This window comes from Amblyomma maculatum, chromosome 4 (genome assembly GCF_055883805.1).
Source record: "Amblyomma maculatum isolate TAMU_Amacu chromosome 4, ASM5588380v1, whole genome shotgun sequence".
Classification (NCBI taxonomy): Eukaryota; Metazoa; Arthropoda; class Arachnida; order Ixodida; family Ixodidae; genus Amblyomma; species Amblyomma maculatum.
The window spans coordinates 71,345,384-71,362,555 of NC_139347.1; the positions used below are offsets into that span (position 1 = coordinate 71,345,384).

At 43.7% G+C, this 17,172-nt stretch overlaps 1 protein-coding gene across 1 annotated transcript in view; it reads right to left on the reverse strand.

Annotated features, from left to right (window-relative positions):
- LOC146191366 (glutamate receptor 1-like) overlaps positions 1 to 16,408 on the reverse strand; it is a 197,719-nt gene extending 181,311 nt beyond the window's left edge. The window contains exon 1 of the mRNA XM_084601923.1: positions 15,646 to 16,408. Within this exon, the coding sequence (XP_084458049.1) occupies positions 15,646 to 15,730 (85 nt within the window). The 5' untranslated portion in view covers positions 15,731 to 16,408. The remainder of the gene's footprint in view (positions 1 to 15,645) is intronic.
- Positions 16,409 to 17,172: the final 764 nt, after the last annotated feature.

Genomic DNA, 17,172 nt, shown 5'->3' on the forward strand with positions numbered 1-17,172 from the left:
GTTAATCTGCTACGCAAATATAGTTAACCGCGGTTGATTTGTGCCTTATTTAAGCTCCGCGTTTAGAACGCGACAGCAATAATGTCGTGCCGTTTCTGTTTACATCATTGTTCTTGACCTTTGCTACCCCCAAATCACTGCTCTCTTAATTTGTGTTCCTATTAGTATATGTCACGCTTCGTCTCTAACATACATGACGTATGTTGGAGACTTTGCTGCATCATGTGAAAGCGTACGCGACATAGATATATCGCCCCACTTCAACCAAGCATTCTGAATGATCCTATGCACTTAAAGGTAGCACAAATGACGAAAGAACAGCACGCAAAAAAAAAAAAAAAAAGCGAGGACGGAGTGACCCGCAAACACAGGACGGATTCTGTGTTTGTTTGTTCCTTCATCCTCGTCTTTTGTTTTTTCGCGCTGTTATTTCACCATTTAGTCATGAACCAACTAGCCCAGGAAAGAGTCTTGATTCAAAGGTTGCAAGTCTGACTCGAACTTCAAGGGTCCTTTGTTCAGTACCCCTAGCACATTCCCATGAGTTGCCGAGTTGGCAGCTGAGCTCCTGGGGTTCAGTCTCTACCCCATCCATACCTGCAGTCCATGTGACCTGCCGGCTCTCACATAAAATAGGCATGCCCATGAATTTTCGCTCACAACAAACACCAACTACTCTCCTCCTCCGCTTTCCACCTTAAACTTCGACCTTCCCCTTTTCTGCCGCTGCCCACCACACTTTTCAGGCACTACAGCAGTACCGTTCACAATGCTTGCAGTAGATTTACAATATCTGCAATATTCTTCGCACATATAAGCTTCGCCTTTAGGTGTAGGATGCGGTAGCCTTAAGGGGTCACTCGACACCACAAAGTTGCCATTTACCAAACTGTGACGTCAGTGTTCCGAATAATCAATGCGGGTTGCTGCAGGCCGAGCAGACTACAGCATCTCAGATTGGCCAGTGCCAAATGTGATAAGGTGGCGCAGGGGGCCGCCTTGTCACTGGTTACGTCGACACCGATTGCTACGCTACTCAAGCCAGGAAGCGTGGCTAAAAAAATTAGGGAACAGATAAGTACGTTGCGTGATCATAAAGCAATAACATTAAGATGCAGAATAGGCGAGGCCTGTGTTTCCCCTCCGTCATTTCTGCTCACCTCATGCGCTAGTCTGTGGAGTCACCGAGGCTCCATCTGTGACGATAGGTTTCTATGTACAAGCCTGTTTACGGTAAAAGGGACTACAATTAAATCCATCAAAAACCAAAGCAATAATATTTCGCGCTTAGAATAAAGCTCTACACCACAATTATGTATTAAACTTTTTTGAAGAACAGGTAATTGAAATTGTTGGCTAGCATAAAATATTAGGAGTATATTTTTCCTCTACTTTGACTTTGGATGAGCATATTAACCACCTTCGCAAAAAGCTTTCCTCAGTTGTAGGTGCACTCTGAAGATGCCGTGTCACTTCGCCTCTAAAATGCAAAATCCGAATTTATTTTGCATCGTTCCAGCTGTATTTAAATTATTGCAGCTTAGTGCCGGCTACAACTATTAAGACTAATATGAATAAATTGTTCATACTACAGAAAAGAATTGTTCGCTATATTGCAGATCCTGACAGATCAACTCCAATAGTAACTGTTTTCCAAGCACATTCTATTATCCGCGTAGATAACATATATGAATTTCATCTTTTGCAACTCATGTATTTTCCACTCAACCATGTTAAAAATTATTTAATTATTTTAGCATCTTTAGAAATGCGCCAGGCTTTGATGCACACATGAAATCAGGATGTACGGGTTGTACCATTTTTTCGTTGCAACTATAAATTACAGTCCTTAGCACGTAATCTTTCCCGAACCTACCCCCCCCCCCCCCCCATTTCAAAACGCTACTAACTATAACAGAAAGGTACTACGGAGCTGCTTTGTAAAATTGTAAATACTTATGTATTGTAGTATTATTTTTACTATTCTTTTGTTTGTTTATTACCTCGATGTCCTTCTCGATTGTTTGCTTTTCTATATTGCAGTGCAGTTGCTTGTGTACGTTTATTTTGCATATTAAAGTATTTCCTGACTTTTTGTACCTTGTGATTGCCTCTTTTTTGTGCTTTATAATTTCTATAGTAACTGATTACTTATAACTAGATGTCGCACTACTGTACGCTTTGCCTTGTATATTGATTTCTAGGACCTAATAAAGCTGCATGGGCAGCTTTATCCAGGAAAACATCCTGAAATTTCTGATGAATAGCTTTGAATTGAATTGAAAGAAATAATATAATTCCATTTACTTTTCGCGTGAACCTGCTCGGGACCATTTTAATGCCACGCTTTCACCGAATGCGTGATCTAGCGCGGTTATTCTGGAACATTGAAAATAAGAAGAGTAGAGGAGTGAACGATGCATAAAATATTTTCATGCTTTCTTCATGCGTTCCCTATTAACCGAGTTTCTCCTTTCTTCGCTAGCTTACAAGACATCCATCTAACGACAGCATGGTGGTAAGAAAAAATGCTGAGCACTTCAATGCGGCATTATACATTTATTAACTATACCAACAACAGGTTTAACACTTTCATCTACAAGCGACGGCACCTCACTGCTTGTCAGAACGGTGGCCAGCAGCACTACATAAAACACTGAGCTTTCGAGCTCCGAATTAACGATCACGGGAGGGAAGGCAGTGGGAAAGCGCTAGAGGAGACACATCTATCCTCTTTCGGGAACCTACACCCGTTCGTTCGTTCCTGCCTTCTTTTTTGTTTGTTTGTCTTCATGCGGCGAGTTCGCACGGTAATTAATGACTCGGCGTGGCGAGTCCCTGCGGAGAGAGAATTTGCAAGCGCCGCGCCAGATGTTCATTTCCGGCGGCCGAGCGTGGTGGGGATAAAGGGGAAGGTGCGGCCAAGGTCTGCTATTTCAGATGCGTGTTTCTGACGTCGATGTACTAATGACATCGCTGGGAGACCCTCGTGTCTCAAGGTCGAAACTGTACCCGTCGCTATTGTGGTGAATAATGGCTGGAATCTGTATTGCGTATACCCATGATAAAACTCGCAGTCAGGAAGTTATGTCAGGTACAATACTGAATAAATGCTTCTTATGCGCGCAACGGCCTTGCCAACTATATTATTGCATGAAAATGACCCATACCTTTGTCCCAGAGCTTTCTGAAGAATACTAGCGTCATCCATATATATATAAAGGAGCGAACAGTCTACGAGTGCAAGGCAAACGTTCGTTTTTTTTTCCTTTATACTGTTGACATTTTCAGGAATTTTGTCTTATGGTGATTATTGGAATAAAGAGTATTAAATGCAAATGCAAATGCATTTAATACTCTTTATTCCAATAATCACCATAAGACAAAATTCCTGAAAATGTCAACAGTATAAAGGAAAAAAAAAAACGAACGTTTGCCTTGCACTCGTAGACTGTTCGCTCCTTTATATATATATATATATATATATATATATATATAAAGGAGCGAACAGTCTATGAGTGCAAGGCAAACGTTCGTTTTTTATATATATATTGTTAACACTTTGACCCTGTGAAGCAAAGTGCAGAAAAGCACAATGAGAATACAAATAATCACAACCCAATGCATTGCTAACTTGCCCAAAGGTCTATGTCACAGGACAGAGACAAGAATTTGACGCAATGAAATACCTCGACGCAACGTCAGTTTTTTTCAAAAGCGTCTGACTGCCGTAATTGTAATGATACAGAATAAAAACGTAAAAAGGCCAAAGTGGTAGCGTACTTAAAAGGTCGCGTTTTTACTCAGGGTGGTGCGTATAAAGGGTGATATCTTTAAAATTTACAAACTAAATAAACACACACACAAACACACACACACACACACACACACACACACACACACACACACACACACACACACACACACACACACACACACACACACACACACACACACACACACACACACACACACACACACACACACACACACACACACGCGCGCGCGCACGCACGCACGCACGCACGCACGCACGCACACACACACACACACACACACACACACACACACACACACAATCTGTGAGAGCTACATCGGTGCGGTCTATAAAGATAGATTCCATAGCAAATGGGGCATCAGGTACGTGATAAAGCTCAGTAATGAAACCATAAATTATTTAATAAAAACTAAAATTCAGCAATTATTTTTTTATTTAGGTGTGCTCAATGATGTGAAACTGCATGCCGCCAATAGTGAAGATGAACCCACATTTTTAACTTCGCTAGTCACAATGGAGCACGAATATCATTTGATTAAAGCACACATTTGAAAGCCAGTTATGCTTGCTTTTTCCTCGTTAAAAATGTATAAAATTGCATCGGTTGTATTTCTTACACATCAAACACAGACGCTACTTTCATATTTGTTAAAGTATTATAGGCGGCAATACAGCTGGCTGAAGCGCGATTGTTAAATTATATTATGCGGACAATCCAACTGAGCAAGCATTCAAAGGGGTATTTTTTTACTTTCTATATCTTGGAACCATGAAAGTTGAAAGGGAGCTTTGGTTTACTAGCCGATGTTTTGATAAATGGACTCGCCTTTGTACATCCTTGTTTAGTTTTATTTGGCTTTTGGTGCCCATCTTCTACAGCGTGCTGCCATAATTTTCAATAAAGAAAATCTGTCGGATACCTGGATTCACCTTCAATGCTAGCGATTTCAAATCTCGGGCTCGAGAGAGCAACAGTCCGCGTGCTCTAAGGTATGGTCTTTTTTCTGCTCTGTACAAAGCTGACGCGACATATTATGTAACAGTTTTACTACGCGAGTAGAAAGGGTGTGGTGGCGGCCGACAGCTCTAAACGAGCTGCAAGTGCTGCTGTTTTCTCACCCCCGCATGTTTGATTCTACTTTGAGGCCAGGAGCATAATAAACTTTAAGGGGAAAACCTTTATCGGCTTATGACTATGGACAGGACTTGTACGTCTTCGGAGGTTGTTACACCATCATTGTAGAGATATGATTTGATGGATGAGTAAAAAAATAATTGTATAATTTTGAGGCTAATAAAATGTACCTGTGTGCAATATTTCAACAATTTGGAATAATTAGTTAATGAATTAAAGCCAAAAAGATAATTCGAAGTCAAAATAGCTAAGCACGTCGATATATAGTGCAGACATCAAAGCAACCACAGGCGTCGACATTGTACAAAATACGTCAAAACTGTTCAAAACACGTGCACAAACGTTGCAAAGCTTATTGTCAGGCCTCATCAATGCGTTAAAGCATTCTTGAAGAGTAAAGAAAGAAAAAAATAGTAAACGCGAAGAGGTGTAAAAAACACGGAAAGAAGTGAAAAATAAGGAAAATAAAAAAGCAGAAGAAAAAAAGAAAAGTGACCTAAAAAAGAAAAAACGAAACAAAAGAAGCGAATTAGTGAAAAAGCGGCAGCCGACTGCGAAGAGTTTCCAGAAAGGCTTCCGCTCACCGCACTTAAGAGAGATTTAAGTGCCTCCAACAAATTCATTTTTTTTATTCTTACTTGCGGTCAGGTCACCCACAGGGGGAGGCGAAGGTATTTCCTTCGACTAAGTGTCCCAAAGGTAACACATTAGAAGTAAACTACGTCTACGGTACTGTACCCTACTCTATAAGCAGCTGCTGCATGATGCATGCTACTACTGGCTACAGCATGCATTACTGCCGGCCCATCCAACTACTCATGGAAATGTAGCCCAATATCCTGGTAAAGCGTAAAAGTTTCATCAGGCTTTGTTGTGGTGCAACGTTGCGCATTTCCCTACTATTCGAAAGAGTACGTTCATTCAAAGGAATAAATGAACTGTGCGGAAGCGGCTGTACAATATCTAACCAATATTTTACGTCATAATAAAATGGCGTCTTCAGTGATGCGCATTTTCTACTATTACAAATAATAAGTTTCCTCAAAGGAAGAATCAGGAATGAACTACGCTGAAGTAGCTGTATAATAATATCTCAGCAATGCTTTAGTGATAGTAAAATTACCTGAATGTGGAATTTTCGCGAAGCGCAGTAACTGTGTGCGTTATGTGTGCGAAATGTAAGTGAAAGTGGATTGAAACAGAGTATTGATTACCAAAAGAGAAAGTGGATTGAAACTCAACGATGACGAAATAAAAATGAACTTGAAACATTAGAGACGACTGTAACTCTGACATAGGCCGTCGGCCAGTTATGCATATCATATCTTCTTGTGGAGCGACTGTTTCATCGTATATTTTCGACAACTATCATATAGAGAGTCCAAAATAGGTTTGGTTTGGTTTGGTTTGTACACTTTAACGTCTCATAACGACTCAGGCCTCTACGGAATCCGACAATATCGACCAGCCTGGGTTCTTTAACGTGCGCTGAGATCGCACAGCGCACGGGTGCCTTGCTTTTCGCCTCCATCGAAAATTTGCCGCCGCGGCCGGAATTCTATCCCGCACCCTTGGAGACTACAATCGAATGCCGTAACCACGAAGCTGCAGCGGCTTAATCTGTACGCTCGAAAATAGTAAATGTTGGGAAGAAACGATAGGCCATGGCAGACATAACTTACTCCGCATCTCTTATAAAAATCAGCCTATAGAACTGAAAAATGTAAATAATTTAACGACAGTTCAATAATTCAGCGCTAAAGAAAAGTCCGAGGCAGTGGAAGGGATGATGGTATATCAGTGTTTGAAACGAAAAAAAAAATTGCACTTTTAAATACTTGCAACGTGACAAATCGGGGTGCCTTTTTACCACACGAAGAGCAAACTAGACGCATTTGACGCTCAAGAACCTTGGTAGAAACGAAATGCTTAATCCGACGTGCATGCGCCACTGCACCATGTCACGTGCATGCTTCCTGGTCACCCAGTGGTTCGGGAGAATAAACCGTCATTGTCAAATGCATCGTCAACATTTTTTAGGACGACGGACCGAAAAAAAAAAAAAAGTGCCCGGCACAGCATGATACACCAGATAGTTCTACTTTGATGGCGTAGTCACCGTAAAATATCAGTAAACGTACTGTTTCTAGTAAATTTCAGGCGCCTCTAGTGACGGCTTTGGGAAAAATGTCTAGCGCTGCAAGGCTTTAGAAAATGTGTTTTTCTATGTTTCAAAAACTTATATGGTATTGGTGGGTTGACTCTTTTATCAATAAAGTTGCAAATGACGTTCTGCGAAAAGTCAGGCAGAAAAGCCCTTGAAAAGGAAATATATTAGAGCCATACATTAAAAGGTCGACTACACCTAGACTGGAAGAGTGTTTCGGAGAAGAACAGAAAGCGAAATGAACAAAGATTGAGCGGAAGTTTCAGTGCGTCAGTCGACGTTTCGACAAGGGACTTGTCTTCGTGTGGGCAACAGTTCTCTTGTGGACACGTTTACAAGCGCTCTCAGACTTTTCCAATCTTTTTTCGTTTTGCTTTGCGTTTGTCAAGAAATGTAACTCTCGGCCCTTCATCTGCAATGTTTCTGAGAAGTTATGGCTGTTAGTTTTATGGAAACAGCGTGTTATAGTTTGCGCCTAGGGGCTGCTATCTTGCAAGCTGCCAATTATTATGCCTTGTATTTTCTCTCCTTCGGCATGAGTCCTCTCTCTTACCCGCCACTGATAGAAAAGAAAAGCCACAAAAATAAAAATAAGTGACTAGCGTGAAAAGAGGCGGCGCCTCCTCACATCCTCCCCAATCCCCCATCTGTCTTGCTGTCGACTAATCCTAGGGCTGGCTGTTTGCATATGCCAAGTCAAGGGATTTCTCGGCCTTGTTAGCATATCAAGGTGTACGGCATTCTAATCCCTCAGGCTAGCAAATTCACGTGAGCGTAATTTCTCGCGGTAATTATCTGTCCCGAGGAAATGCGCCGCGTATCCACGTGCCGGCTTTGGAGCGCTTTGCTGGCCAGGAAAATTCCGGCTGCTGCGCCTTTTCTGTGGATTTTAGTCTAATGAAAGCGACCGCTTACAGAGGACGCATCATCTCTACTTGTCTCAGCAGTAGAACGCAGCAGTATCATATCAACAACGTAAAAGAGGCCGGTTAGTCAGCCAGGTTTTTCTTCTCCAACTTAGGGTTGGTAAGGTTCTCTTTAAACGTGCCTCGCAATTTTACTGCACTAATCAGTGGTAAAGCGTATACGTTGCCATGCCGCTCAGTGAGACTTAAGTTTAGCCAGCATCCGCAATTTATTCAGGAAAACTCTGCTCGAGTATTTCGTGGAACTGACGTGATAGTTTTCTAAGGGCGCATTTAGCATTTAGCAATTTAACATTAAATGTAGGAGTATAGAAAGGCCACAACAAATTATGGGGGAAATTTAAGCTCCGTCTTTAAGGGTATGACGCGATAGCACAGACTACCAGTTATAATATAAATCCCTGGTTTAACCTAGCCGTATAAACGTGCTTCAGTGACCTGGCAGTAACGTGAATGTCATGGCTCTGGCAGGCTGATTCTGATATCAACCTTCCATGTGAAAGGTGAAGCCCAAGTTGGCAGCTCCTGCCAAACTAACGTCCAGTGAATGCGCGATCATGTCAGCTGCAAGCTACCGCCTGCGAGCACCACGCTCGTGATTTTATTGCGATAGCAATACTGCGCCAGGTTTCGAGCCATCGCATGGTAGGTATCGGCGAAAGCCACGCTTGACCTTGAACAGCCGAGGAGGAGGAGGATGAGCAGGAGAAGAAGAAGAAGAAGAACAAGAACAAGAAGACTGGTAACTTACGCTCTCGCGTCATACCCTTCAAGGATGAGCTTAAGTGTTCCCAATAATGTAGCACCTAGGGCATGATGGGGAAATAATGTACCAGCCAAAACAAGCTTCCGCCATTGCTTTCGCAATTCAACTAGGGGTAACCAGCGTTAGGCCACAACTAATTTTTCGCTCACAACGTGAACTCCGGCGCCGACGCTGGATATTCGGTGAAGGGGTGCTTTAACTCTATCCGTCTAAAACAAAAAGAGGCGCATGGAAAGCTATTTCTGCCTTCAGCTATAAACTGCTGCGCACTTCCAGAGCGCCTTCTCTTTTTCGCGGTTACTATGAAGCAGTAAGTGACGTGGATGTAACGAAGGCGAAGATACACGGCTATGCTAAATGTCACACTTTTCAGCAGATATGAGGGCTTGCACGAATAGATGCGTGCTGGGTAGTCTGCCATGTTGTCTTCGTTGGCATTAGAAGACGCAGTAGCGGCGCGTGGTACTTACAAACAGCAACGGCGCATTGGGTGAATTGTGCTGTTGTGGGCTTTAACAGCCGAACCCAAAGTAAAGCGCAGAAACTAAAGGCCGGATAGGCTAACTGCGCGTTGTTCAGGATTTCAAGAATACACATGCATTAGTGCGAGAAGGCAAAGACGCTCTCTTAGTGACGTAACTGGCTCTCTTGAAATATCAAAGCTAAGATCAACGCCAATACGGGCACGTATCAAACTATTCCTCAGAACTAGAAATTCATGTATGTGGGGCGATGTGGACGCCCCCCTCAAGTCCAAATCCGTTGTGCAGGCATCCGCGGGTAGCGTGAACAAGGTCCACGCCGTACTGATTTGCCTTTACTTCTCAGCAGACTCGATCTTTCCGGCACACCGTTGAGACACGCGTTCCCGGGGAATCTTCCGACACCTTACAAACACGTAGCAGCAGCGCAAGCGTTACCACGTGCTTGTTTGGTGGACAGCAAAAACGCCAATGCACTCGGCCAATTCACTGTAGCCTGGGGGCGCTGCGGCGTCTGCTACCAATGAAGAAATCATTGAGACTACAGGCATGAATCGCTTCTTTCCGCTCCCTATTTCCTGTCTCCTAATGGCGATGTCGTATGGGGGTCTCATCACACGTCTTGAGGAAGTAAGGTGAGGAAGGGCGGGCACTGATAAAATCGCGAAGGCAGAAGGTGAGAAAGAGAAATATGTACGGGTTTAATAGAGGGCGTGGCACAATATTCGTGCCTCCCTGAACTTTTTTTACGAGACTACTCAAGCGTTTTTTTTTTAATTTTCATAGTTGGCAAAGAAACCTTAGAGCGAAACCTCTACTCTTCCTGCTAGTACCCGGAGTTCTATCGCTTTGCACGCTTGACCTTCAAGCCCGACCAAGGTCAAGCCATACACACATCCTCAAAACTAACAACGTGTGACTGTCATATCACCGTGCATGACAATGACGCCTGGTTGTGGTGTCAGTTGACCTTGGCCCTTAGTTATGACGCTATGACCTTCCCATTGAAGGTCGCGGGCTCAAGTTCCTCTGTCGCGTCACTATGGCAACTTTGACGCCAGCCGTTGTCGAGCCATCGAATCCCTGAATGGGGAACTGCATTTAACTCCTGTGCCGGTGGTCGTCTTTCTTATCGCCTCTGGCACGTCATTCGTTCCAAAGACTAATGGGCCTCCACGTGGGGCCAGATTTGTCGTATTTTGAATAGAATATATGAACAACCTTTCTGCGTGAAGATTTGCTGGCGCTGTCACACCATTTCGCTGCATAATTCGTATGCATCTTCTAGCCTAGCTAGCGACAGGGGTTCGAACTGACTTACGTGCCTCAAATTGCGTGCCTGAATCACCTCACTTCTTCACGTGACATAGCACAAAGAACTTTGCGAATCATCCATCCCTGCGCGAAGGAGTTTTCACCTTTATACACGTTGGTGGTCTTTAGTGTCTCGAACATTTTTCCATAAATCCTTCGCGAACTCAAAATTGTGTACATAAGTTATATGCTTGAAAACAATTCAGTCGTCCTGAGAAGGTAACTTAAAGAAAACTTCTCGTCCTCTTGATTCGCACCGCCAAAGAGGCAGTGTTTTCGTCAGGCCCGTTGTATAATGACGTCCTACTTGGCACGGTCTGTGCTAGAGCACACTGAAGGCATAGCGGCTGAGAATTAGTTTCGCGGGTTTCACTCTGTCTTCGGCTTCCAGTTTGTGTTTTATGGGAACTCAAGTGATTGCTATGACCCGCGTGTGGCAGGCTCGGCAATTCTTTGCGCCTATTTTTTATTGCATTTTACAGCGGCAAAAGTGGAGTTTATCTATTAGGTGCCTAAATCAGTCTCCGTTTACAAGAGCATCCTGATTTTTTTTTTAGAATTTCTCGCGAATGTGCAGCAAAGACATCGTATATTTAGGAAGTGATTTGATTTCACAGAGCGGAAATGGAGAAATTTATTGCGATTGAGCACTGTTTCATCGTTGTTCGAGTACACACGACCCCTTAAGGTGCCGCTTTCTTAAACAATGGGAAGAGAAATCAAGGGAGAGGGAGCTTGGTTAGTAATTTTGCTGCTTACTATAATTAACTTCTGGTGCGTAAATTATTTAAAGTTACAGATTCAAAAAAGAACTTTTACCTATATAGCACGAAGTTAATTTCCGCGTGGGTGGGCCTGTAAGGGCGGCTCAACTACAAATGTTGGTCTTATTATTACTACCACAAAAAGGACCATAATTATACTGTTTGCTGCCGTACAGCGTCTGTTAACAGGGCACTGGACCTTCTGGAAGGCGAATTTGAACAAGCGCTAATGCAGGCTAGAAAACTGGCGGACCAAAATTGAATGCGTTTTGGTCACTTGAGAGTCTGAACAAGGCTACTGCCTCACTATCAAGAAAACATTGCTGAGCCATGCGTTCAATACACATATCATTTTCCATCTCGAATTTTTCGTAGTGCAGGACAAATATTTCTTGTACTGAGTTGCTATCCACAGGAAAACCAATTCCAAGATACTGGACACTGGGATATATTTATTCACCTAACAGCTCCCCACTGAATTAATTGCACGCTAAAGCAGTAATGCTTTAGACCATGTCGCGAGATTAATTAGGTTGCATGTGCTTATTTGCTTTTATCACACGATCATAAATTTCAGTATAATCTTCCTTACGCAAGTCCTTCGCGAGTTGCAGTCTCGTTGTGAAAGAAGGCATTCTCTGCGGTGCTTCCTCCCCTTCAGATAGTCGTTTCCGTGTGGTTATTTCCAGCCTTGACCACTTTTATACCTAAACGCTGATCCTGCTACTGAGCTCTTTATACTAGCATTTTATTACCAACGTTATTGTTTAATAGGAAAGTTTGCATCTAGCAACCGCCACAGAAATTAAGCTCAAGCAATTTCAACGCTATGTTCACCGCAGTGAAAACGTGTAATGGCCGGAGTTCGTGCTCGCGTACATCTACAGTCTCGGTAGTTTGGTTCGCATTAAAATTCTTCCTGTCCCCTTCATAAGTTTTTATGTTCATTATTATGTGTGATGAACCTAATGCGCTCCTTATCGAAACCTATTACTCTGCCACGGCATGTTGTGCTCTTTATGTGAGAGTTATCATGGCAACATAAAAAGATAAGCACGTCGCAAGCTGTTAGTGACACTCATCAAACGACGAACGATTTGGGCAGAGAACTGATTTTTTTTTTCACATCCTGACGATCAATACTCATTCATCAATCTTCAGAAATGATATGTTGCACAACGTGGTTGAATCATGGCACCCAGGTCAAAGTATGGATAGTCTATGAACTACAACAGAGAAAAATGTTTTTCAGTCGATGCTTCTTGAGCGCCAGGACTTAGAATTTTACTTTCGCATATCACCGATATATATATTTTTTGTTTTCGCTTTTAGTCTGGTACTCATCGCGTGCATATCTCTGGCAGGTAATAGTTGACAGAAAACATCGAAGGGCACTGATTGGTCGGTGAATTTTGCGACGTCATGATACGACATGCCATGGTCGATTTCCAGCAGCTAGCCAATTAGGCAGAAGCTTTCACATAGGAATTGAACACACCGGCAGCCCTGGATTACATATGAGGCTCGTTGCACCTAGGTCCTGCGGGTGGGTTTATGCAACTCGTTCAAAGCGGATATTTACCACTGTACTGCACTTAACGCCCACTGCGTACACTGGAGTGCCGCTTGATTTATTGGTTCAAAAAAGTGTTAATTAATTCTGACTCTGGGAAAATATACTAGTTCCGTTCAAATTTCGGACGTGCACCGTGGTGATCAAAGAGGTGCTGGGAGTTTGTATTAGCCGAAGAAGCTTATTCTTTCAATTATGGGTTTGCTGGTAGTTTACAGCATACGGGTGGTTTAGCAGCACAAACTGGACTCTACCCTCGTGGTACAGCTGAGGTGGTGCTTCGACAATCATTTTTCGAGTTATCACCGTAAGAAAGGCACCAATAAATAAAAATAAAAATGCAGTAACGTTTTCTGTTAGCTCATCGGAAACCATAATCAGAATTCTTGTTACGCGTGGTGCTTTGAACTTCTTGTTGGACTGGAGCCCACTTAACGCCCATTGCGCAGACTGTGTGGCCCTCGAAGTTTTTGTTGGAAAATTGTCTTTCTTTTGCTACCAACCCTAAATAAGACCACGAGTCCCTAAAGAAAGTTAAGCATGCGTGGGGTTAGAGTGCTTCAGATTTATTTACTCAGCCGACTTTCGCTGACAGTTTTACAGGAGCAATCTAACCACATTCGTTTGAAATATTTAAAATGATCACGAAACTTAAAGGACACAAAATACCAAATCACTACAGAATTATTTTACTGTGTCTGTTATTGTGTGCCACGTAAGGTATATTGGTTATCAAAAATAATCTCCTGTTTTCATCGCTTGCGAACTCTGTTAGGGCAGCATTTGTGTAGAAGCTAATATTTTTGACAGCTAGGCGGAGAAACAAGTTCAATAATGAGCTTAAGAAATGTTCATTAAAGTGCTGTTAGCGATGAGTGCTTAAAAATGCAAAGAGATAGCTTCCTTTTTTGCAGTAATGCCTCTGCAAGAGTAAAGCTCATTAGTAATGAACTAGGAACGTCGGAAATTAGGTAACCTTCTTTGGTGGCCATTTCAAACGGATCTTTTCATTGGTGTTGTAAATCAAGAGCGTGTAAATGACTTTTGACACGCCTTCGAGTAAGAACGGGCAGCTTGAGCGATAAGCTCAGTCGATAAAGAACACGCTCTGAAAGGTATTATGAGTGCCGTTAAAAATTACGCATGGTACACGATGGGTCCATGAAGACAACGCTAATTCACTCTGAGTGTTGCAAGAGGTGTATCCGCCCGTAGACTGACTTCATGCAGTGGTGCCCTTATACTTAAAATGGGGTTATGTATGTTTAGGAATTATGGTAACGCGACTATGACTACGTGCTGGTGAGCCTCGCACTTTCTTGCGGTGCAGTTTCATTGTTTCATTTCTTGACCAGCATAAATTAAGTGTTCAGCTTGATAATGTAGCCACAATGTTCTTATGTGAAACACTCCACTTCTTGAACATTTCACATTGTACGCCAAGTTTAACTTTTGGGAATTACTATGGTGTCCGCCTTCATTCTGCGAAAGCAAGAATAAAACCTAGAGCGACGCCCGTGCGGCGTCCAAAATCTTGAAAACAAATTTTGCCTTGCAAGTTCGGAAAGTTTGAGCGCACATACATGACAGGTATGACACGTATGAGTAACTGCAATTTTGCGATTTACTTGAAAAACAACCCATCTAAAACAGCGCACATAAAACACGAAACACAGAGAAGAGCAGGACGAATAAGAGCGCCCTAAACTGATGCGTGGTCGAAGAAACACTTCTTTTGACAAGCGACAAGCATCATCGCGCGCGGAAAGCAAAGAGTTGACAGAGAGATATTCGAGGCCTGGAGCATAACCGCTGCAGGTAATGCCTTGTGCGTTAGTTCTGCATGGGTATTATTGCTAGATAAAGAACGCAGATTCCTGGGTAGCTGCTATCCGAATTCGTAGCACACTCATCCAGTTCTCGCTTATCTCTTCTACCGATTGTTTGCTCTGGTCAGTTGATTCAAACTTATTTCCGTATTATGTTTCCGTAGAAAAAATAACGTTTGAATAACAACGCAATTGATAACCTGCTTAACACACTCTAAAACAATGCTTGTAAAAAACGCTTAGTGCAATATTCTTACGGCCAATCTGTAAGGTAAAAGGCATATGTCGTTAATCTTGTTCGGAATAAAACTCATATTGCTGCTCATAAGTAACATCAGCAACATAATCGTTATTACAACTTGCACTGAACTCCAATTAACGTGTTTTCACGTAACAGCACCGCAAAGGACAAATTAAGGTGAATAATTTTTATAACCTCCTCTAGTAGGTAATAATATTAGTACGAAATGAAAAATATGCTTGTTCCCCTAGCGTCCGGTACAGTCTCGATGGAATGGTGGTTCAACTTTATCTTTGTTTGAACGTTAGTTGTGTATTTTTTTTTCTTTTACAGATATAATGCGATCAAATTGGCATTCTTACATGCCTAGCCTGTACTCAGATTGTTCGAAAGCTGTAAAGTAGAAAAACAGTTCACTGGGAAGGTACCTGTTGTTAATCACATTAGAGTGAATAGTAGATGAAAAAAATGCAAAACTGAGTTTTCACTTGATGTAAAATAATGTTAATAGGAATGCTTGGATGAACAACTGATATTTGCGAACAGTATTATTAGTGCAAAACAAAATAGCGTGCAGACATCTTCGAATGCGGTTGGATATATTCGAGCCAATGGCCGAATAAAAATTTAAACAATAGTTTTTTCGGTTTCTCTCCAAAAACAAACGTACCTAAAGGGAGTTTGTCGGGACCGCCCCAACCCAGCCTGGTGCAGCTCCATAGCAAGGTGGCAGCGATGAGAATCCACGATCCCATGTCCCTCTCCGGGGCAGAGCTCCTAATAGGCTTTGTCAATGTCCAGGCCAGAAGGGGAGCTGTTGGGTACAGGCGGCGACTCCAGACGTGGCGCGAACGCGTCACCTCCGGCAGAAGCAGCCTTGCCAATGGGCGCCAGCGCCCTGGACCAGCATGCGGACGAATTTGGCGAGGAGTATCTTGCCATCTGTCTTGTCTTTGAAAACATTCGTATGCCTTTAGGAAGGCACTTTGTGGGACATTTCCCGCATCTTGGGTTGCGACAAAGATTTTTCCAGGACCTACGACGCCCTTTTCACTTGAAGAACCAGGCAGAATGAGAAAAAAAAAAAGCTGTGACTTGTTTTGGTTCTCACGCTAGCCGGATCTTGCGGTTCTCCTTCGTCACGGTCATCCTGAACGCTAGGTCGCCAATGAGTTCAGAGATTTCGGCTTCTTCACTTTGCCTTCTTTGCTCTACTATGCAAAACCACTTCGTCAGCTATCCGTCTTCAACGCCGAGACCGAGTCGTTCGCTCACGCAGTGAAATTTCAGGAAGGCGCCTAATTTTCCCACAACGTTCCGAGCGTTTCCGTCGACGACCAAGACGCGTGCTCTCGTCACAGGCAAGCGGGGCGGGCTTTTCTCTTCGCCGTAGGGGAGAAGAGCGCGTCGCGCTGGCGCGGGCGTGCGCCTGCCCAGCGGGTCCGCGTGGTTTGATGCGGGTTTTTCGGGCGGCGCTCCGAGCGGCGGCGGTCGCCGCTTAGGCATGGCCCACAAGGCGCATGCGCGGAAGAGGAGGCGCGCAAGCCGCCTTTGGCGCGGGGACCTAGGCAGCAGCGGAGCAGCAGCAGCCGCCGGCACTTTTGGCGGCGCGCGCTCTCTGGCGGAGCGGCGAGCGTCGGTGGCGGAAGATCAGGGGGAAGAAGCAACACATTGCTGTTTACAAAAGGGACCCGCGGCCACACGCGCTGCTGCTACTGCCGCTGCTCTCTGTGCCTGAGCCAGCAGAAATAATCGCGGCTAAGCACGTCGACAAGCTGCCGGCCAGTTCTCGCGGGACGCGGATGCAGTCGGCCGATAGGACGCGCGCGCCTCTGGCATTTTCAGTTTTTTTTTTTTTTTTTTATTGCAGCGTTTTCTCATCATATCGTTGTCTTTTTTTACACATTTTTGATCCATACTTTTTTCGGCTAGAAGACGCCGCGGAAAGCTGTGTTCTGTTGCGCGCTCCATATCGGAAACCGGGTTGTTGACGGTCTCATGCTGTGTACGTAGTAGCAACGCTAGTATGTTGTTCACGTTCGCGCGTCTTTGCCTGCTTCGCTTCGCGCGTTAGCGTGTACGTTTATGCGTCGCTGTCTAGTATGCGCTGCGCCGTACAGAACCCGTTTTTGGCGCTTCAATGTCGGGCTCCCTTGCAAACATTTTACCGCGGCTTTGGCGAGGTGCCGACTCTGAC